The sequence below is a fragment of the Lates calcarifer genome, linkage group LG15 (genome assembly GCF_001640805.2).
Source record: "Lates calcarifer isolate ASB-BC8 linkage group LG15, TLL_Latcal_v3, whole genome shotgun sequence".
Lineage (NCBI taxonomy): Eukaryota > Metazoa > Chordata > Actinopteri > Centropomidae > Lates > Lates calcarifer.
The window spans coordinates 24,309,698-24,332,997 of record NC_066847.1 but is presented as its reverse complement, the minus strand read 5'-3'; the positions used below and the strand labels follow the sequence as shown (position 1 = coordinate 24,332,997).

Sequence of the window (23,300 nt, the reverse complement as noted above, 5' to 3'; positions counted from 1 at the left end):
GCTCTTGTTGAACACCTGCTTTAAACTAATTTCCAATGACAGAAAAGCCAAGTAAATGAAGACCTAGAGCTCATGAGTGTTACAGCAGATGGAACTTGATGCTAAAACACCGATAGCTACAGTAGCACACAGTAAAGGTGTGCTACTGTTTGCTATTCTGACAAATCCAGTCAGGGAGAGATGTATTATATTCACCTCAAATCCATACAGTCAGCTAGCAGATCTATTAATGGTACAAGGATCAACAGTACTACTGCGGGGAAACACTCCAATGAGGTCAAAGGTCAGGGTCAGCTACAGGACAGTTGTCCAGGATTCTGTGTCTTGTTTAGGGACACTTGAGCAGAACTGATGTTTGCTGATATGGGTACTCAAGCCCAAGTCCTCAAGTCTAAGGACAGTGCCTGTAACCACAACAGATGCTTAAGTGAGCAGGAGATGCAAAACTGAGAAAGATGGCCAGCAAAAGATCCTGAATGCTAGTAAAATCCTAAAAAAAAAAATAATTCATATATGCAACACCAAAATCTGCCCTAAGGCACAGAAATGATAGCTCTGGGTTTGATGTTTCCCATCTGGAGAGAGCTTCCATTTGGCTTTTTGACCAGAGCTGGCTAGCTGTCAGTAAGCAGGATCTACCTACAAAATATGATAATCTGTTGCTAATCACACTGTTCCTGCAGCTGAACCTCTCTCCCACTCATCTCAAGAGATGTCAGTCCTCTTAGTATCTGGACTGATGCTCTCCTGTACCAGTACTAGGATTATGTTAATTTTGGCCTATAGAGGAAGCCTGTATCATCTTACATGAACATTTGCATAATTGCAGTGAATGCTGAAATGGTTAGCCAGTCTTGGTAAATGTTATTAATTCTTTACTTGATGCAAAGATGTGGGACATAGATAGATGGTGATTATCTTATACCTGTTATTCATATTATTGCTGGGTACATTTATTTAATTCATGGGACTAGATGGGCAGAAAAGTGGAATATGAAATGGAGAGGAGGGAAGTTGATAGGTACCTACATATACAGACAATTAAACCAATAGACCTGTTTATGAGCTAAATAAGTATACCTGTGGTTGAAGCAGGTGAAGGTAGGACCATGCATGCTGGTGAGAATCGATAATCAATGATGTGTCCTTTCAGCTGCTGATAGAGTATGAGCGTGGCTCCTTCTCTCTGAAGCTGCTCTCTACAGAGGAGGTTAATGAGGTGGTCGCTCATATAGGAAACTGCTTGCTGAGGATATGTCCTGGTCTACCACCTAAGTGAGTTCATCCTCTGTATATGTGTGTAACAGTTAATGCTCTTTTTCATTTATGATGATGTTAATGCACCAGGCATGTTTAGAGATGGAAATCAGCACTAATCTGATATTACTGTTCTGTTGATTTCTCTGCGGATGTGACTCTGGTTGATTACAAGAGCTACAGACAATACAATACAGTATGTATTGTATATCCAGAAAACAAGATAATCACAGGCGGTGTAATGCGGATGTGAATCTCTTTTGATATTTTTGGTCAGAACAGGAAGCATGAATATAAATGCAGAAATGAATGAAGATATAAAACCATAAACTTTTAAAACCTTTTCTTGTGAACAGACAAGACTGATTCAACTTGTGCAGTTCAGTCAAATTGAGTTAGTTTCTTATTATTGGACTACTCAGCAGTGCAGCGACTTCCTGATTGCCAAGTTGGAAAATGTCCATTGACAAGTAAGATGGAGAGAAAGTAGTCTGCTAGACTGAACACAAGAGAGTGGAGGATGCATTTTTGGAAATTTCACCAGCTACAACGTAGAAATAGGATGACTAAATTATCTTTTCATGCGTCTTCTCTTTTTAGTAAAGTGATGAAGAAGCTCTGCATGGAGCCTCCAGACAGGCTGACCTCTCTGCAGACTCTGTGGGAGAACAACAAGCCTGCTGAACCTGGACCCTGTGGTATGAAACCTGTGCCTATAGTTGCTTTGTGCCTCTAATGATGTACGATGCGCTTGTATTGTTAGTTATATAGTGAGTTAACATCAGGGGTATTGTAGTTTTACTTTGGTTTGTGCATTGAATTGATTGTAGTGTTATATTATGTGCATGTTTTGTTTGCAATTCACATCTCAATTTTTTATCAAAGTTTACATTTTTTTGCTGAGTTTACCCTCTCTCTTGTGCAGGTGGGTTTTCTCAGATGTACAGATGTGTTTGTGACTGGTTGGGTCTGCCTTACAGAGAAGAGGTGCAGTGGGTCAGTATTATTTATAGTCTTTTCTACAGTTGCGCAAGATCCTGACAGATCCTGGTTCAACTGTCTCAGTGCTGTTGGCTGGACGACATAAAACTGCATGATTTCTGTAACAGTATATGACTCAATACTCAAGATCCATGCTCTTGCTTCCTCTTGTCTGAAATGAAATGACTCTTTCTGTTCTGCAAATATTCAGGCATGTTTGTTAACACCAGCTTTGATTAATTGTTTCCTTTCCAGGATGTAGACACTATCTATTTGACACAAGACACCAGAGAACTCAACCTGCAGGACTTCAGCCATCTGGAGAACAGGTGAGACACAATGTTACCACCGCACACCAACATGACACGTAACACAGATAAAGGTCATGTGGCACAAAACAAGAGAGGGGTATTATAGACGTGACATGATTTATTGTGATGTAAAAATGCTAAAGTCACCACATAGCGTAAGGTGGTACTGATGAAGATGAATATTTAATTGCAGCTATGACCTTTTCTCTCCTCCGCAGGGATCTGGTGGCCATAATAGCAGTCCTTGAGTTTAACCAGTGGTTCACCAAGTTGTCCACCAAGGACTACAAGCTGGTCAGTTCCCATTTTCATCATCCTCTTCTCATACTTAGCACCAACCGCATTCAGTGCTTGTCTTTTCTACCCACTGTTGCACATTGACTTCTCCATAATGATAGAAATAATAATTATATAAAGAGGTACTGTGTCCCCTAACAACAAAGGCAATAAACAGGTTTTATTACCTCCTTTAGTTTGCTATTCTAATAGTTTTTACACTGTAGAAATATAAACACATCTGTATGTATTTAATCATTTTGCTGGATGAGTGGTATAATACTGTTAGTCTGCTGCCACAAAATGACAAAATAATCCAGATTTAATCCCATCTCAGAGTTAAGAAGTGTGAAGAGTCATGTACCTGTCAGTTCCCGTCACATGAAAAAGATCCTGCTTCTCATTTGCTTACTGCACTACTACTACCACTGCGCTGGTGCTTCAGCTACAGTACAAGAGCTGCTGCAGTGGTTTCTGCTTTGTCTGTTTCGAGCACTGTGTTATGGGATTTATAAGCGTAGTAAGTAAAGGCCACGGCTGTTACACCACTGGTCATCCAAAATGGCAGCCTACATTATTTATTTGACATGTGCCGTTGCAGCTAATGTTTTTTTATTATTGATTAATTTGCTGATTATTTTCTCAATTAATTAATGAATCATTTAGTCTATAAAATGTCTGAAAATAGTGGGTAGTCATAAACCCAAATATAATTAATATAGACGACTATGAAAACCAGAAAATATTCACATTTGAGAATCTGGAACCAATCATTTTTACTAACAGATTATAATATAATGAATCATCAAACTTGTTGCAGGACAATTTTATGCTCATTGACTAATTGATAAAACAATTATTTTAGCCATACATGTTTATGTGTTTTTTTCTCTTTCTGTATTACATATTTATAGTCTCTATCTTCTCTGTTGAAAGTATTCTTCTCTATCTGCATCAACTTTTTCATGCACATCTCTCTGTCTTCTCTACCTTTGCCTAACAATGTGTATGTTTAGAATATTTCCCCCTTTGTTTCCTGCACGGTCCCTCCTGTCTGTTGACTGAGGATCAGTCCAATGTTCTTGTGTGATAAGACTCTTAATCCCAACGAGACAAAGGGGCTCAATGTCTCAGGCTGTCGCCCCCCTGCAGCACTCCATTACTAACTCTCCGTCTTGAGGCTTCGCTCAGTCTCACCAATTACCACACGCAGCTTCCTCAGTCCAAACAATTATCTCATGCCTCCGTCACAGACAATTCCTTTTGTATTGAATTTTAAAATCCTGTCCCTCCCTATGCATGTGTGCATATTTAGTTGCAAACACTCATGCAGGCACATGTGCAGCCTGTGTCTAATGTTTTTTTATCCCAGATTAGTGTGTAGACCCGTAGGGTTTTGTGTTTAGTAAGGTTTGAGTGGATGTTTTTTGAGGTATTTTATAGGATGGAACCTGCATGTATTTTTAGTGGTGTTATATAGATGCCATTTTGTGTGTTTGGACAGTGTTTGAATTGTGTTTTAGGCAGATCTTGTGGGTTTGAGCACTTATTTGGTCACTGTATGAGTCTCCTTTGTGTATTTTAAGTAAAAAAATAGTTCTCTTTTTCCTGTGTGTTCATGTTTGACCAGTGATAATAGGGTAACTGTAGAAACAAAGGCTGCAAGGATGTGCTCTGGAGCACGAGTTTGAATAGGTTTTGATCCTGTGCCAGCGGGAACAATAGCAAGTTGGGACGAGGAGAGGAACACAAAGTGAAAGAGAGAAAGTGTTGACAGCAAACAGAGCAGCGAGACAAAAACATAAAGGTCAGTACAGAGGTCAGCGGACGGAGTGAGAGGGAGAGATGGCAAAAGAATGAGGAAATGAGTCAGGAAGCATTTGGAAAGAGGGATCAGATTCAAAGAATGAAGGTAGAGTGGATGACAGACAGGAGAGGAACTAAACAAGCTTGGAAAACCAGTCTTCACTTTCCACAACCAGCAGTTGATGTTCCAGCCAAATCTGCTGACAAGCAAAAGTTCAACTTAAGGGCAACACCACACATCAGCCTGAACTGTTGTGTCTGTGCTGGTGAACCATACAGTTGCATTAGAGATGTCTAAAAAGACATGTCTGTGGATCATAGAGAAGAAAAAGTGATGGGGAACATTGAATGCACAAACCTCAGGCTTAAATTACAATCTAACCATCTCTACAAACAGATAAGGAATATCTCAGTGTAGTGGACTGGATAATACACACACCCACACACACAAACACACACACACACACACACACACACACACACACACACACACACACAGCCGGCTATCACAGCGAGGGATTATGCTGCTCATTCTCAGTTCAATCAGGCTGTTTGTCTTGTGGAATAATCAAGATGCTGAGCCGTAAATGAGAAAGGGGGAGAAGAAGAGGGGAGGACAGCAGCGATAAGAGGACTTTCTGATTACCTCATGATCGCCACAGCACGTGTGCGCGTGTGTACATGTGTAAAAGCGTGTGATATTTCAGCAGGACCTAGGGTCAGAACAGCACAGCATGACAAGGCTGTTATTTAATGAGTGGTAAATGGTGCGATCCACACGCTGCCAGTGTCACCCAGCAGTTTTGCTGCGACTCTAGTGGAAAATACAGGCCCCTTTGTACGCTCTCTGCCTTTCTGCAAGGCCACGGCCGACTGCTCTCTCTCCTCTTTTTCTCTATTTCATCCCTCACTACCCTCATATCTCCTTTCTCTGTATTATGTCATCCCTCGCTGCCCTCCATCATTCTTATTCCTCTTCTGTAATACTCACAGTTTCATAGAGTAAACATGTGAACAACGGCCCCTTTCTTCTATCTTTCCCTCTTGTTGTCCCTGTCTCCCTCCATTATCCCTCTCTCCTTCCCTTCCCTCGCTCTCTCCCCATCGCCGTAGATAACAGTCTGGGACAATGTCACCAGTGTTGTGGTCACACTGAGGCAGCTGGCTGAGAGAAACAGTTCCTTATAGCAGGAATGTCACTCACAAAGAATAAAAACAATACAATCATCCAGTAAAGTTCTGTTATTACAATGGAAAATGCGAATGTGAGTCAGTGCAGATGATTAGAGATTTACTGTAGCAAAAGCTGAGTGTGTGGGTGTGTACGTGTTTGATAATGACGCAGCACACAGTGAAATGGGTCAGTGACTATCTGGGTAGGGCATGGACATCCAACTGTTGAATTTTTAATTCTTGTCTAAATATGAGTGGCTTCGCTCCCTCAACTCTCCTCGCCTCTCCCGTGGTGCTGAGACCACAGAAGCGAGACAACTTTCTCCCTCTTTAGTGTCCAAAGTCTGCTCTCTCCCCAGCCTCTCTTTGTCACGCATAAATGGTCTTTAAGTGAAGGAGACAGAATTTACTTGTATGCTTTCTAACGTTCTACAGTACGGCTTTAATTAGCATAAATGAACAGCTTTCCAGAGTGGTTTCACCGCACATTTTGTACAAGAACACTTGTGGGAAATCATGTGTCCCAAAAGTAAATTTCTGTCTTATTCCCACGACCTTGAATGTTTCAGTGCAAGCTTTGCTGTTCCTGTTAAAATAGCATTCTAAGCCTTCAGTTAATTAGTGTCTTTTTTATACTTTTGAAATCGATGTGATAAGACTAGTACTGTGCTGCTGTGAGTGTGAGACTCATAATGTGTAACATTGTGTGTCTTTCTCTCCTTTCATACCACTCACACTATCTACTGTTATATAGAATACTAACACAAACACTGCAGTAAATTTAGAGACATTTTTCCTGTCTTTTGTCCTAAAGATAATACTATCTACACAAACGTGAGAGCTGACATATGTTCTGTGTATGTGTGTGTGTCTTTAGTCTGCAGATGTGTGTGAGCAGATCCTCCGGGTGGTGTCTCGATCCAGTCGACTGGAAGAGTTGGTTCTGGAGAACGCAGGACTCAAAACGTAAGATTATGTAAACTATTAAAAAGGGCACTTCATCGACCTCACATGTCAAAGTCAACTAACTTGCAAAGAGGAGAAAAACTGAGGCAGAGCTTTGTCAAGTGTGACATTTCAGATGTGTTTTTTTAGCAGAGAAACTAGGGATGTGAAGTTTGAAAGATGTTGGTGATTCATCAGTCAGGAAAAGTTCAATGGAAACTTGACTTTGCATAATGGGAAATGTAGGAGAAGTTGCATCAGTCCACTAACTTGAAAATGCAGTATTAAATTGCAAGATTTAAAAATAAGATTTCAAAGACTACTTGCATCAGCTTTAGATTTTAGGTTTTATTATTTAATATTGAACATATCTTTAGTAAAACCATTAATTAAATATCTAAGCAAGTTGAACTTGTGTTTATAACCAAAGAAAATGTTACACATTTACAGACACATTTGCTAGCCAATGTGAAGTTCTAAAGCTAAAAATGTTCTGTACTTAAACAACAGCAGCAACATTATGGAGGGCTATTGACATTGGCTAGAGGTCTGCTTTTATCAGCTCTATGAGGGGAAATAGTTCTGGATCCAATTTTGTTCAGTTCAGGGCTGACATGCTGTTTTTTTTTTTTATGCTGTTTCTGTCCATTTAGCTGTTTAACAAGATTTCAGTCTTGCAAAACACATTCTGTAATTGCTTTAACCAAATACACAAAGAAATTCAGTCTTGTGCAACAGTGCAAATGCAGCATTTCAGTACACGTCTATTCAGCCCTGCTTTTGGGTATGACTGGCTGGGTAAAGATATTTATGTTGCCAAAGCATTTTGATAGGTTGCACGTGTACAGGTCATAAACACATAATGGAAACACTCTTTCACATTCAACAGTGATTTTGCCCAGAAGCTAGCTGCTGCCCTGGCCCACAACCCCAGCTCAGGACTCACCACCATTAATCTTGCCAACAACCCACTGGAGGATAGAGGTATGATATCTGCTCTAATCTGGTCTAATGTTCTCATCTCTGGTCTGTTACTCTCTCTTCTGTAATTTTTGGTTTCTAATCTATTCAGTATTGCTTACTACTTATTTTACAGCTACTCAGATGGTACAGCACTGTAAATATTTAAATATAAATATGGAATATTTAAACATAGACTTTTTATTGTTGGTTGCTATTAGCTTTAGAAAGAAAGAGAAAGACAAATCTGAATACCTGAATACTGAATATCTGTGAAAGGTAAATGAAATAATGCATACATAAAACCCTTGCCAACTATTAAATACAAAACCTTTTTTATTTTACACTGTATATATACTGTACCACAGGTATGTTAACACATATATACAGTTTACAGTAGGTTCTCTTGTTAAAGTGCAGTGAGTGCAACAAGTTTAATATTTCATCACCTCTGTCCTAGGGCCTCTCTGTCTATCCAGGACACATAAATTAAAGATAGATTCCACCAAATATCCAGGCAGCCGCATGTAAACATACGACAGATTTCTGGGGCTCACCAATCTCTGAATTATTTGTTCTCATGTAAAATTTACACATTTGACATTTTGGTTCTATGTTATTTTGGTTTGATAGCTTTTTATATAGATCAAAGATTTTTGCCTGTTTACTGTGGCTGATTATTTACTACAGATATTAAATTGGAACAAAAGGAGGCTCTTTCTCCAAAACAGACATGAGAAAATAATTTAAGCTGCATTGTTGTTTCCCTTTGAGAATTGTGTGTATTATTGCCTGTTTTCATTTTAAGCAGGGTTTGTAAATTTATGCTGTATTTGAAAAATGTAATGTAGCAGAAAGAAAGAAAGGAGTTGGATGATGACATACTGTTGAACAGTTAAACAGAAAACAACCGTAAAATTTTGAATACGGGTGCAAAATGATTTTGAATTTAGAAATGAAAAGTTGCTATAGTCAAACTGGCTGTGGATGAAAAAAGGCACAGCAGCCCCATGGGAGAGAAGTGAAGTGAAGAAGAAAATCATTGTCTCTTTCTGCTTCCCTTCTCTTGCCATAGGTATCTCCTCCCTGGGTGCTCAGTTTGCCAAACTTCGTATGGGGCTAAAGCATTTAAACTTCTCCAAAACCTCACTATCACCCAAAGGTAAGTGCTGTCTTGTGAGAATTTGAGATCAAATCGGTTGATGATCAGCTGACTTTTCTGTTTGCTCTAATTTACATACTCCCCTGTGATGCAATTCACATCTTCCACTAATCTGACCGCACCTACCACTGGGATGCTAATGACACTTAATTATTGTACTATTAACGCTGTGAGTGTGAGAGGGAGGGAAAAAAAAATGTATTTGTAATGTGTGAATGTGCAAAGACAGTCTGTAAACAATACACATTTTCATTTGCATAAGTGTTGTTCAGTGGACCACTTTCCTTCAGTCACCAGAACTGTAGCTTCTTGAGAATTCTCTCTATAGTTATGGTGTTTAATGAAATGCTATGAAGGGGCTGATTGTTCAGAGGCTTTTCTGCTTAAAAAAAAACTGCAAAGGAATTGTAGTTATTCTCATCAAAAATTCCAGATTAAATGTGGCTGTTGTCTGCAATCACTTGCAGGTAAAATTTCTTTTTGGTTCTCATCCAAAGTAAATGCTCTAGCATCAGGCACCATCTGTGGGGACCCGCTGTAAACATGCTCTGCTCTCAGGCAATCAATAAAAAGCTATCATATTCCACAGTGCAGGGTTAGTGAGAAGGCTGTGCTGCTTAAACTGAGCTCTGCTCATCTTGCTAAAGGCCTGATCCATAATCCAAACCCCCAAAAGCCCCCAGTGCTCAGAGAAAAAGCAGAGGATTGAGGACATTTTATTATGTAGAATGTTGAATTATTTGAATCTAATGCAAAAATCTCCTCCTCCTCTTCTTAATAATTTGTATTATTTCCTGTTTGTTTCTCTAATTTTTCCTTTATCACACTCTTTTTCATCTGTTTTCATCTGTCTCTCCTGGTCAAACCAGTCACTTGACAGTCATGCCTTGATTTCCTGGCATACAGAAAAGTGCAAATTCAGTGTTGTGATAGATGTGACACAAGTAAATGGTTGTACACACAGTATGTTATTTGTATGTCAAAACTCTGCATGCAAAGACATACATTTTTACTCTCTCAAATAAATAATTGGCATTTTCAGCTCGTAATGAGGCAATTTTGGGCTTGATTTAATTACAGAATCAATTTTCTTATGACATAAGAAAGAGAGAGTGGCTCATCCTCAACATCGCGTGACACAGACAAAGGCGTAACACAACATTCACACAACCGTGAGAAGGCCTACTCTTTTCACTTTCCTTGAATTCACTCTTTATTCTGATCCTGTTCTTTCCTGTCTTCACCCACTGCTCATTTCCTCTGCTATTTCCTTCAATATGCTGTCAAAACATCAAGGGGAGATTTGAGGGTTGAGATACTGCTGACACTGCCTGTGAATGTGTATTTGTGTGTGTGTGTGTGTGTGTGTGTGTGTGTTCTAGGGGTGAACAGCCTTTGCCAGTCACTGAGTGCCAACCCGTCCATCCCCAGCAGCCTGGTCCATCTGGACCTCTCAGGGAATATCCTTCGAGGAGACGACATGCAGGTACATATGCACAAACACGCACAGTTTCTAATCCATCTCAGAGCTTGTATCAATAACACTTAATTGATTGCAACAGTTCAGTGCTGCAGTTATGTGGAGGCCTTTTCAGACCGTTATAAATCAGTTAGCTAGTCACTCTGTGGGAGAATATCGACTCGGGACATTCGACATCTGTTCAGAGCACAGATACAGAGATGTGGGAGAAACTCCTTACTGTGGGGTTATGAATCAGAATCCAATCCATAACAGACCCAGTCACACCCATCATAGTGATTTACTGTATTTGTAGCTGGACAATAAATCATGATACATACAAACACAAAGGTCAGTATCATGTTGCCCAAAATACTGCAGTGACAGAAAATAAGATTAGTTTATAGAAGTGGTTGGACATATTGGGAATCATGCTTATACACTTTCTTGCCAAAAGTTAGACTGATATGACTCGCGTGTCTGTGCAGTGAATAAATGAATATGAAGCTAGCTTCAGCGGCTGGGTACAGTTAGGAGTGAGCCTTAGAGGAGCTGGTGGACAGACTTTGTTACCTGACAGAGCTAGGCTAGCTGTTTCCCCCTGTTTCCACTCTTTACACTAAGCTAAGCTTTACCATGCAGACATGCAAGTCAGGTCAGGTTAACTCCAGGCAAGAGGGTGAAGAGTATTACCAAAAATGTGGAACTATCCCTTTAATTTACAGTCCGTCTGAAAACATTAACTCCTACTTCTAGATCAAGCTGGATTTCTAAAGACAGACAAATGTCTTTTATACTCATTATACAGAACAAGCCAGTTTAGAATGTGATAAAGACCATTTTTATTTTTATTCTATAAGTTTGTCTGAAAGAGATGGGGAAATCAGAAATGAGGCAGGAGAATTATGAATGAAGATTTCTGAGGAAAGAGGAAAGAAATAGCAGAAACTCAACAACAGGAGAAAAAATTAGAAAACATAAAAGGCCTTAATGTAGTTTCATAAAAACTGCAGGAGTGAAAATCACGGTGTTCACGAGGAGCACATTAGAAACGCTTTTTCACTACGGCTGACAACACATCTGTCTGCTAACATACTTTACAGATGAATGCTCACATCCTTCTTGGTTGACAAGGTCTCATTTTCTCCTCTGTAACACTGTGTGCTGTGTTTTGTTTCGTGCTCTGTTTCTAGCATTTCTGCCACTTTCTTGGTCAACCCAACAGCCTGGCAACCCTTGACCTCTCCAACACTGACTGCTCATTGGACCAGGTGAGTCAGGAGGCACACTGATATGAAATCCTACCTGCTGCTCAGAGGAATAAATGAGTAAAGAGACTCAGTATATAAAAATGAGACCCCATAAAATCACGGTGTTATTTTTCCTATAAACAAACCACTTGCAGTTAGAGTCATATCTCATTATACAGCACTGTAAGATGAAGTGCTACCCATTAACATCTGTGTTGCAGGGAATGTAATCCCATTTGATACACCCACTCAATCTGTGTTGCTGTCCGCTTCTTGTGTAGTGGTCTGAATACTGTGTGTGATATATTGGCGTGGGTCTGAGAGCCAAATACAGCTTATTGATTAGTCTGAGATGTAGCCAGCTGTCAGCCTGTCAGTGAAAATATTGATTAGTTCTTAAATCATATTCTGTCTCTCTCACATACAGCCAGCTATAAATACATTTGCACACTTGTAAACACAATAAGGTTGGAAGGTGCAGAGAAAAAGCGTTTGGGTTAAGAAAGTCATTTACATTTAGTATTAAAATGTTATTGAAACTAACAGATCAAACAATACTTGAGACAGTTTAGATGTCATTGTGACAGTCTTGCGTGTGTGTTCCAGGTTTGTTCTGCTCTGCTGCGAGGTTCAGTCCAACACCTCTCTGTTCTCAACGTGTCAAAGAGTGTCTTCCCTCACAGGTGAGAACCCGTTTGGGTGTTACTAAAAGGCAAATTTATTTGTTGTTGTAGTGAAGCTTCTTTCTTACAAGGTTTACTGATCAAGAGAACCTTTTAATGATTTCTCAAATATCACTGTACAGGCTTCAGTTGAAGGTAGACAGTCGCACAATAAAGGATTAACAATAGAAAAAGTCTGATATGATAAAGAAAATAAATAATTGTAACGATACATTGCCTATACAACAGTCCTATCTGTGATTGTCTGTGCCAGCTTAATGTGGTGCTTTCTCCAACTTTCCTTTTGCCCTAATATTCAGATTTGACTAGACATGAGTTAGTTTTAGCCAGAAATTCAGTCTGTATGTTGGTGTGTGACACCTACTGGTGGCAACATGCTATTACCAGCGAGGTGAAATACAGGGTCAGGATGACACATTTGTATGTGTGTGCGAGTGTGTAAGTGTGTGTTGAGTTTGTAGATGTGTGTTCTTTAAATTTCAGTGCCCGTTTGTGTGTGTGTGTATGTGTGTGTAACAGATGGGTGGTGGGTGGAGTTGTCTTCCCATTATTATCTCTCTTTCCAGTGTGTCTCTAGGGAGTTGAGGACTTCATCAAGGGAAGAAGGAAGGGGGGGTGGTTGAGGATGGGCGGGGTGGGTTTGAGAGGGAAGAGGAGCAGAGAAAAGGTGAGAAAGAGGAGGAGGAGAGGTTGTAGAAGTGTAGGGAAAGGAAGGGAATGGAGGTCAACAGAGAGTGTGGTGGAGGTGAGCAAATGAGTGTGCACACGCTGGGAGAGGTGGAAGAGGGTTACAGAGGTGGGAGAGGGATTCTAAGGGATTCTGCCTTTTTGAGAACCCCCTCTGTATCCTTTCTATGGAGCTGAAACAGTTTCTTAAAGAGTAGATAAAACCTAAAATGGGTTATGGGCTTTTAGGGCATGGCAAGAGTACTAAAAGCTTAATGTTGGCCTGAATCTCAGGCCAGCTCAAGAACTTCTAATCACTGAACCTCATATGGTATTACATCAAAAAAGCATAGAAATCAGCTTTAGAAGTGGTTGTCAGTGTCTAGTATTATTTAATTTCCTCCTCTCTTTCCACAGGAAAGGCAAAGAGGTGCCTCCATCATTTAAGCACTTCTTCAGCAGTGCCATGTCTCTCAGCTCCATCAACGTGTCAGGAACCAAGCTGCCGCCAGAGGCCCTCAAGTGAGACAACAATTCATTCACATTTAATGCATCTGAGGAGCAGCCCCTTCTGTCCCACATTCTCTGTATTTGTACACTTTGTTCTTGTTCCTTGTCTTATTGTACCACCTATATCATCATTTAAAGCTTTTAAAGGTACAGTAAAAATAAACTTGACATCACAGGGAGCTGCTGCAGGAGAGAACAACTGCTGCAGCTCACATCTAACTGGGACACTGCAGTTGAATTTTTTTTTTTTTTTTTACTAAAAGCGATATTACTGCTGTGTGGAGTTTGGATATTGACAGTGGTGCTCCCAAATAGAGAGACAAAAAGTTTGACATAACAAACAATGCACTGTAATAACATTTAGTTGTGTGATAAAAATCTGAATTACATCTCATTTTGTTTTAGAGCACTCCTGCTTGGTCTGGCCAGTAACCCCAATCTGAAGGACGTGTCTCTAGACCTCAGCTGCTGTGAGGTGAGACCCACAGATATTCACTGCACAACATTTTTACTCCATCCATCCATCCATCCATCACTAAATCATTTTCTTAAAAGTCAAGATATATTTTATAGTGTGTACATTTGTACCTGGCTGACAAGGTATCATTCCCTTGTGGCTGCACTTGTGAATTTTACTTGTTGGCCAGGATTTATGTTGAGGAGGTGAGGGACTCTGTGGTTGGGGGGGTGGGGGTCTCCATGCAGATTCAAAATCAAGATCAGAGCATTTCTAGTTCTGCAGTGCAGCCTGTCAATGTGTGCAAGGCGAGCAGGCATCTGGGAACTTTTTCATGTTCAAAATGAATACTGAATGATTTGTAAAATCAAAGCTTAATGTGACAAGTTAAAGCCCCTAGCCTTCATTAGAAATCACTTTGGTGTTTAAAATTTATCACAAAATACAGTGACAGCAGTGTTTTTCCTAATCAGTCACAGAGGAGAGTACACCTAGATCCCACAGCTACAGTTCTGATTCCATGTACAGTGATGCTGATGATAATACACAAAAACAATACCAGCAATTAGGCAGCACAGTTTTAGCACAATGCCACAAAATACAGTGAGAGGTATCTGGTGCAAGTCAAAAGACTACATCTAGTGGATTTTGGGGGAAGCATTAGTTTGTTTTCTTGATTTTATTCCTGTATTATTCCTGTTTCTAGTGTTAGTAGCATTTGTATAAGTGCGCTTGTCAGCTAAAGTTTGGTAAGTGTTTTTTTTTTTTTTTTTAATAGTTTGGAGGTAAAACTCGTCCAATGCAATCAGCATTTCAGGATCCACTCCAAAACCATTTGACAGGCCAGTGACACCGTTAAGAGGCTGTATAATGGAATACTTGGCAGACAGCAGGCTGGGGGTGGGGGGGTGGGGGGGATGAATGGTGGGAGGGAAGGGTGAGGTTGGGAGGGTGGAGTGTTCAGTTTCCCTCTCTAATTGTTTCATCACAACTCTAACACGCACGCACCAACCACCCCCACCCCCCACTCCCGCTCAAACAGATAAAGACAGCTTGCGGCAGATTCAATGGGATTGCTAAAGATAACACATGAATACAAATTACACAGGAAATCCAATTCCCGATTCCCATAGAAATCTTCCAAAACTGAAGCTGTGGGGGGAAATGATGCGTTCTGTCCTCTATTGAAGCCTTAATGAACCGTTTGGTGGAGGCAGCCCAAAACTGCACTTTGAGTGGGTTGACAGCGTGCAAAATAAGGACTCCCTGTTGAGTGTGTTTGTGTAATTGTGTGCGCCTGTGATGTGTGTGTGTTTGAACAGAAGTATGATCATCAAGCATCTGTGTGTTTTGTTGTCGGTAATTGTTGGCTTGACTCTGACATGCTGTTCTCCCCTCTTAATGCCTCTGTAAGCTTGGCCATTGTGTAAGTACCAATATACTCACTCTTAATAATTAACATCTCATTCTTCCTTATTTTCATTTGCACGTCTGTTTTGGCAGATACTTTATTTTCTGCTGATCCTATTCTTCTCGGGTCCATTTTTACACTGGCATTTCATAAGAAATGAAATGATTATAACTACAGGGAACATCCAGCTGCAGTTGTTCTGGATGATATGTGTTATTTTAAACAGTGTTGTCTTCCATTACCATGTTAATCACAGTTCTACTTCATACTCTCTTTCATACACGATTCCATCTGTAGTTGCATGTTTCACCCAAACAATCCTGTGTGTCTTTTAGACTGAAACCATCTGCCTTGTTGCCTTTACAGGTGCACACAGGTTCATAGATCCTTGAATGTAGTATTGTTCAATTTGCAGAGTGGAAGATTTTCTAGAAGTACTTTGACTTGTTCAAGCAGTGGAAGAATCGCAGCTTTACAGTGCTTTCTTACAGTGAGAGAGCATATGCTACATTGTGTCTGATGTACTGTGTTTTTGTGTAGCTGTGTATTTTAAGCTTGCCCCCCCCCTGTATTTACAGCTGCGGTCAGGAGGTTCTCAAATCCTTGAAGGTTGTATCGCTGAGATCCCAAACATCTCCAGCCTAGATATCTCTGACAATGGTGAGATAGCTTCAAGACACATTGTACCATATATTTACTGAGCTTTTCAACCCTAACCCAAACTTTTCCAGATTAAAATAAAGGCTGTGCAAACATAGCTTCCAATATCAGCAAAGGTCAGTCAACTTTATGATCATGTCTAACCTATTTCTCTACCTCCAGGCTTGGACTCAGACCTGTCTACTCTGCTGGTGTGGTTGGCCAAGAACCGGTCCATTAGACACCTCTCTCTAGGCAAGAACTTCAACAACATCAAGTCAAAGTAAGAATGCAGAGCAAGAGGAGAGGGTGCACAGCTGATGTGTACAGAATTGTGGCTATGGGAGAGACCTTAGTGGTTCAGCCTGGGATGGGTTTGGTTGTGGCTTAGTATGGCTTGGTTTGGTCTGTCGTGGATGACTAAAGACCACTCTGTTACATGCCTGTCGCTGGGCCAAAAACATCAACCAAAATCAAGCAATAAAATTCATTGGTTTTCAAAAAATTGTTTTCTCTGCGAGTATCATTTTCATTGTGTATTTTATTCAGTTTCTCCTCCTGTCTTTCTTCTACCTGACTTAGAAACCTTGCTCCTGTGCTGGACAGCCTGGTCCATATGATTCAAGAGGAGGAGTCGGTGAGTTTTCTATTTCCCTCTACTGTATGATTTGTTTTGTCAGGGAGCTTTAGCCTATTCATAACAGAACGCATCCCCCAAACAGACGCCTCAGGTCTGGATCCTGTATTAGCGAGTATCTAACTGGCTGAAGCAAATCACTGAATCCCCACCAGCTGCTCCTCCGCTGACCTCTGACCTCTCCAGTGGATGGTGCTGTGAATAGAATTTTTCCCCCATTTGATCAAACTGAAGGGAAACGTGGCTTATGAGAGTTGTACTAAAATATATCTAGATGTCATTTACTTGGTTTGATATAGTGGTAAAAATGAGTTGTGAATAGCTCAATGCACTACAAAGAGAAACCACCTTAGTACAGTACATCATGGAAACGACTCATGGGATTATGACCCCAACTGATTTACTGAAGTAGGCTAGCATAACTTTTTATTACTGGCTGCTCATGATAACTATCTCTATGGTGTCTATCAATTCCTAATGGGATATCATATAGGTATTAAAAGATGCTAGTTAAGTGGTCATTTTCCTCAGTAGTGAAGTGAAACAAAGCCATCTTCTCCAGCTTCAAGCAATCTCCTCCCCTTCCTGTCCCTCAATCCATCTCGCTCCTTTTTATCTCTCTCTCCATCATGGGAGCTGTAACAAATTTTGCTCCAGTGCCTGCCTTTCTTTGTCTCCCACAGTGCTGGATGTACTAGATTGATGGCCCTATTGAGCCTCTGTGCTGGATTGGTCTCTTGGTGCTTGTGGTCTGTGTCTGTGTGTCATTACGTGCATGAAAAGATGGCGTGTGTGTATGAGCTGGTTATCTGGCTACACAGTGAAAAAGAGATAGAAAGAGGTTAAAGGTGGTAGCTCAGAGGGCGGATAGATGGCAGATAGTGAGAAAGTAAAAGTGAGGGTGTGGAGGAAGGCAGAAGAAAGTAAAGTTTATTTCAATATACACAGGACAGCTGATTCCAGAAGGGGTTGTTGTTGTTGTTGGGTTTTTTTTTTTTTTTTGCTGTAGGCTCAGACTACAGAGGTTTGTTTAGACCAGGTGCCTATGAGTACTATCTCTAAGGTGCATGTGAGATAGATTCATCAAAACAGCTTTTCCTTTTGCGCCTGGAAAACACACATAAACACACACACAGAGGGCTAGACAGGGCTCCTGGCCGCACATTTACCCTGTTGTGTTTCTGTGTCCCAGCGTGAATCCAGACAGCTTGACCTGGGATAGTTTCCAGCTGCCAGAATATAAACAGATAAACAAACTGTATTCTGCGTTTTATTAGTAAAACGGTATCTGCTTCACTTATCCACTAATCGTCAGAAATTAAAGAAAATGTGACAATAGAGACTTCACAGAGCTCCTTAAAGGAAACCTTTGGTCACCACAAATATCAGATAGTAATTAACAATCCAATTACAGAGTAAAAACCTAAAATCTGCAAAAACAAATTAAGAAATATTCTTGCGTTGTTCTAGAAGAAGAAGAGGCTGTGATAAACAAATAACATATCTATTCTAGCCTTCAAAGGAAAAGCAGTATATTTAATGGATGGACAGATAGATATTTATTCCATTTCCAAACTAGAGAAAACATACTTGACTGGTGTTCTAGCAGCTATGGTAGGAGCTGCATGAAGGTTCATGATGTGGAGGAACAAATCAGTAACAATGTAAGTTTCATCAGTGCAAAGCTTGAGATGTAGAAGAGTCAGAGAATATCTGAAAGAAAAAACAACAGAGGAATAATTGGACAACCCCAGTTTCTCCCCCATGACAATGATAATAACAAAAAGTATTTGATACAAAATAATTAGTAAGAGTACCATCATCCCCTCTACACAGCAACTGCAAGCTGTAGTGGAGAGATAGGATATTATATTGCTGAGCACACACTGTAGAGCCAATGAATTTCATCACAATATTAAACACAATCCATCATTTTATAGACAGACATTAAATAGGTTAATTTGTCTCTGGTATAAGGTCACTTTTATTTGTGTGTCTTGGGTTACAGTTTCTCATTTTCTTGGTTTGATTAAACAAGACATGTATGCATATCCACAGTAATGATTTCATCATTTTTGTGATTAATAAGCACTGAAAAGCTTCGCTGCTGAAAGTCATTTGCTTCAGCCATAGCAAGAGATGGGACTCACAATTACTTTTGTTGGCACAATATACAGATGTTTCCACTGTAGACTTTCCTTCATTTTTAATATTATTTAACTGTTAGAAACTGTGTGGGAACCCAGTGATAAAGATCTTGTTTCATCTTTACAGCACTGAAGGAAGAAGTGGCTACTGTGGCTACTGGTGCATAAACCTGTACCTATTGAAATTTGCATGTTTAATGTCTGCTATGTGCCCCAAAGGAGCACGTGCAGGCAGTAAATAATTCTCTCTGCATCCTCAGACAAGACATAACACAGTAATTTTGTGTCTATATAACCATGTTGATGCTGTCTCTCCACACACTCATTAATATGCATACATTGTCTTCCCAAAGTAATCTACCTCTATAAAACGCACAGAGCCTACTGGGTGGGTCCTAAGTCCTAAGCTGTGAGGTCAATTTTTTCATACTGAATTTTGTAAAATGTATAATAACACTGACGGAGCTCATATTGCCTTCATAGTAAAACCTTTTTATATTTTTAAATACATTTTTCCAGTAATACTTACTGTATTTTTCATGCATTATTTTAAAACTCTGGTATTACTTTTTCTTTTTTTTTTTTTAAGTCTGAGCTCTTAATCTTCCACCACTGCAGTGAACCAATACTGCAGCACACATACAAAAGAAATGGGACACTGAGTTGTCCTTTTTGTTTGGCTGATGCTCCCATATCACTGCACTAATGCCCCCCACCCACCCCACCCCCAAAAAAAGAATGAATGAGTGTGGCTCAACAGGGTGAGTCAGCAGACGGCCCATAGAAGGCAGATCACAGGAGTCTCCAGCTGTGTAAATGGCACGCATCATAGAGCAGCTCAAATCTGGTGAACAGACGGACACTGTTGGGGATTTGTAAACCCCTAGCATCGCTCTCACATCACCAAAAAAATCTACTTGATCCGGTGATGAATGTTTCATTTTTGCCCCTTGACATTTTGCAATTCCACTTGATGCTCTGATAAATGTTTAATTGGGGTTTGCCCTTTTGAGTCTACAGTCCCTGTAGGAACATACAGTTTTCTAAGTGGTGTAATTTCAAGAGATTTTATCGAACTGCTAGATATATTGTTCTGGTAATGACTAAAGTCGAGCTAAAATTTTAGGCAGTGAATGAATCCTTAGGGCTTCTGAACATTAAAAAAATGCTTTCATAGTTCATACTAATCATGAAACTTCTTGTAATGTTGTCAAAATTACTGTGAACTCTGTGACTGCACGCTCACACTTTCACATTTTTGGGAACTGCCAAAGATCACAGGGGTGGGTGAAGGAAAACAAACGCTCAGCATTAAGCCAAATAAACAAGAAAACCAAGCATCCACTGACTGTGAATAAATTCAAGGACACTATGGCAGGAAAACAAGCTGGCACTGCCTAAAGGAATATTAAAGCTCTCAATGACATGGATTATAATAGCTTTTGTTAAAGTTGGCAGTTATACAGAACATAGGCCAAGAAAGGTCCTTTTGAATGTTCGCTGGTGGTGGTCAAAGCTGCATAAACACACACAACTGGAGGGATGCTCATCAATTCTGCCACTATTGAAGAGCCTACAGGTGGCAGATAAACTCTGACTGTCCTTTAACAGTCAGTCACAGTATGATTGTACTTTACCTCTTGTTCTCATTATATAAACCCTCTCAATATTTTTTTTCTCCATCATCCCTCCACCCCTCCCTCCCACAGCCCCTCACCTCTCTGTCTCTAGCAGACTCCAGACTAAAGAGCGATCTGACCATCGTTCTCAATGCCCTCGGCAGCAACTCCTCGCTCACCAGACTCGACATCAGTGGGAACGCCATGGGGGACATGGGAGCCAAGATGCTGGCCAAGGCGCTGCAGATCAACTCCAAACTCAGGTGAGTTATACAGTACGTTCACTGGTCACACAGTATGTCAGATATACTCCAGAAAGTAATAACATAACAACATAACAATAATAACTTGCTAGGATGTAGCCTACTGCACCTACTTTTAATGGAGTCATTATTTTGATCAGTGTGAGGAGGAATATATGAAGATATTACCTTGAAGAGCTGCACCTTTGCTTGTGTCACATTGTGTGTGTTTGTTCAGGACTGTGATCTGGGACAAGAACAACACCAGTCCTCAGGGTCTTCAGGATGTAGCAGCTGCTCTGGAAAAGTAAGTAGCACCATGTGTATTTATTTATTTGGTAGTCCATACATGTATATATGAGCATATGTTGATGATTGTCTGCTTCAGTATTTCATTTTTACTATGAATGACTTGTAATAATCCTTCAAAAGTATACCCTACGGCTGTGTGGTTAGCTGCTGCCTTGTGCTGAGCGGGAGAAAGCCTTGAGGTGTGTTTAGACAGGAAAGGAGAGAGAGAGAGAGGGGATGAGAGGAAGAAAGGTAGAGATGGGAGAAAGTAACTAACACAGGGAATGTAAAAATAAAGAGGCAACGGCACAAGAAAAGATGCTGAGGAAGGGAAAGGAGAAAGCAGAACAGATTAATAGAGACAAAAAGTACGAGCCGAGACTGAATAAATCTAGAGTTTTGTCTACTGTCTCTTCTGTCTGTAGATCTGAATGCTCAATATTCAGTGTGGAGTGGGAAATGATGTGCGTCTAAATAAATTTGCTTCTGGGACACATCTATACATCCACCTCTCTCCACACTCTCTCATCTCCTGTCTCTGTTTATCATATTCTCCCAACAGCATATCTCCCCATTTCCCCTCTGTCTCTGTATTGTATTATTGAAATAACTTTTTTTTTTTTCCTTGCGTGTGATCTCCACTCTGTTCAGCACTGCCATGGAGAGAGAGAGTGTGTGTGTGTGTGTGTGTGTGTGTGTGTGTGTGTGTGTGTGTGTGTGTGCAATTTTGTTGTTACCCTTCAGTCAATTCCCTCCTGTCTCATGTATTGGTGTTTTCTATGCATTTTTAAAGGTTTTTTTTTCCAATGTTCAATACTGCAAAACAATGCTTTCTGCTTTCCATTTCACCACATCTTCATTTTTCTTTCTCCTTTCATTCTTTCCTCTCCTCCATTATGACATGAATATTAATACTGTGTGGTGACCTCTATTTCAAGATCAGTAACCTCTCTAATAGTGCCAGTTCATTGCTCTGTAATAGACCGATGTGATAGCAGCTGAGGGGCCAGGCCACAGCTAATGTCTGTCTCAGCCTTGTTAACACACACACACACACACACACACACACACACACACACACACACACACACACACACACACACACACACACACACACACACACACACACACACACACAGAGTGCAATCAAGGGTTCAGTTATTTGCATTTCCTTAGAATTCCTTTTTTTCCCCATGTTCAAATGTTTTAGAAATATTGGGTCTGCCTCTGTCTGTATATCACTAAACCCAGGTTTCTGTCTCGTTCTCTTCCTCTATAATGTGAACTAACTGTAGAATAATGTCCTCTGGCTGTGTGTCAATCAGGAACTTCACCATTCGTTTCATGCCCATCCCCATCATCGATGCCTCCCAGGCTCTGAAGGCCAGCCCTGAGAAAACAGAGGATGCCTTGCTAAAGGTATATCAACAGTTTCCTCCACCTCTGTCTATATGTTACTGTATTTATGTAGTGTATGTAAAGCAGAGCAGCAACAGTGGCTACAACTATAACTCAAATTTAATACATTTACTTACCACTGTTTACATAATTATCGTTTTGGTTTATTATTATGACAGTGGCTTTGAATTCTCCCACCAGATCGAGAATTATCTCTACAGGAACCATGAGACCAGAAAATACCTACAAGAACAGGCCTATCGGCTTCAGCAGGGCATTGTGACCACGACCACACAACAGGTGTGTACATAAACTGAAACAGACGCGTATGTATGTATAAGTGACTTTATTTGCTCTGTAATCTGTATGTTTTTTGACCAATCTGAAGATTTACTTATCAGTAAAGTAGATTTAGCTGTGCCAAATATAAAAAATTTTGTTCCATGTGTCCTTTTGCATACATAAGATTGTCTTTTTGCTTTTTAAGCTTGTGCTAATTTTCCACTTTTGGTATTTTTGTTTTAGTTTCTGATTTGTAGACAAAACTATTTTCCATTGGGCAGAGCCAGTGAAAAATATCCATCCAGTAGTTATCATGTAACTAATGCTAAAACAGTTTGCTTCCACAGCATCACACTGGTAAAGATGACAGCCATAGAACTGCAGTTACTGTTAGATGTGATATATTCTTAAATTAGTATTAAACTAATATAACATTGAACCCATGGGTAACCATGTCCCCAATGATACTAAACTAGCTCAGGAAACCCACAAAACGTACTTGACCTTTGACCTATCACACACAGACTTTCATGTCTTGTTTTTATCTTCCAGATGATTGACAGGATTTGTGTGAAAGTGCAGGACCACCTCAACTCTCTGAGGAACTCCGAGACAGACGCCATTTTGGAGGACGTCAGGTCAGCAGAGAACCTCATCAAAGACGCAAGAAACTCTAAAACGGTGAGGGGAGAGAGGTTTTTCTCAAGTCCTAGAGGTGTATATAAATGCTGCCCTTAG

At 40.3% G+C, this 23,300-nt stretch overlaps 1 protein-coding gene across 3 annotated transcripts in view; it reads left to right on the top strand.

The window, feature by feature from the left end:
• Positions 1–23,300, top strand: part of LOC108889349 (F-actin-uncapping protein LRRC16A) — a 65,357-nt gene that overhangs the window by 29,633 nt on the left and 12,424 nt on the right. For all 3 annotated transcript variants that reach the window (XM_051075974.1, XM_051075975.1, XM_051075973.1), the window contains exons 5-25: positions 1,154–1,275; positions 1,858–1,955; positions 2,183–2,253; positions 2,494–2,567; positions 2,768–2,843; positions 6,682–6,770; positions 7,639–7,733; positions 8,785–8,871; positions 10,254–10,357; positions 11,524–11,601; positions 12,187–12,263; positions 13,347–13,451; positions 13,845–13,914; positions 15,886–15,967; positions 16,130–16,229; positions 16,529–16,583; positions 20,440–20,612; positions 20,830–20,898; positions 22,208–22,301; positions 22,482–22,580; positions 23,115–23,243. In XM_051075974.1, coding sequence (XP_050931931.1) covers positions 1,154–1,275; positions 1,858–1,955; positions 2,183–2,253; positions 2,494–2,567; positions 2,768–2,843; positions 6,682–6,770; positions 7,639–7,733; positions 8,785–8,871; positions 10,254–10,357; positions 11,524–11,601; positions 12,187–12,263; positions 13,347–13,451; positions 13,845–13,914; positions 15,886–15,967; positions 16,130–16,229; positions 16,529–16,583; positions 20,440–20,612; positions 20,830–20,898; positions 22,208–22,301; positions 22,482–22,580; positions 23,115–23,243 — 1,947 coding nt within the window. The remainder of the gene's footprint in view (positions 1–1,153; positions 1,276–1,857; positions 1,956–2,182; positions 2,254–2,493; positions 2,568–2,767; positions 2,844–6,681; positions 6,771–7,638; positions 7,734–8,784; positions 8,872–10,253; positions 10,358–11,523; positions 11,602–12,186; positions 12,264–13,346; positions 13,452–13,844; positions 13,915–15,885; positions 15,968–16,129; positions 16,230–16,528; positions 16,584–20,439; positions 20,613–20,829; positions 20,899–22,207; positions 22,302–22,481; positions 22,581–23,114; positions 23,244–23,300) is intronic.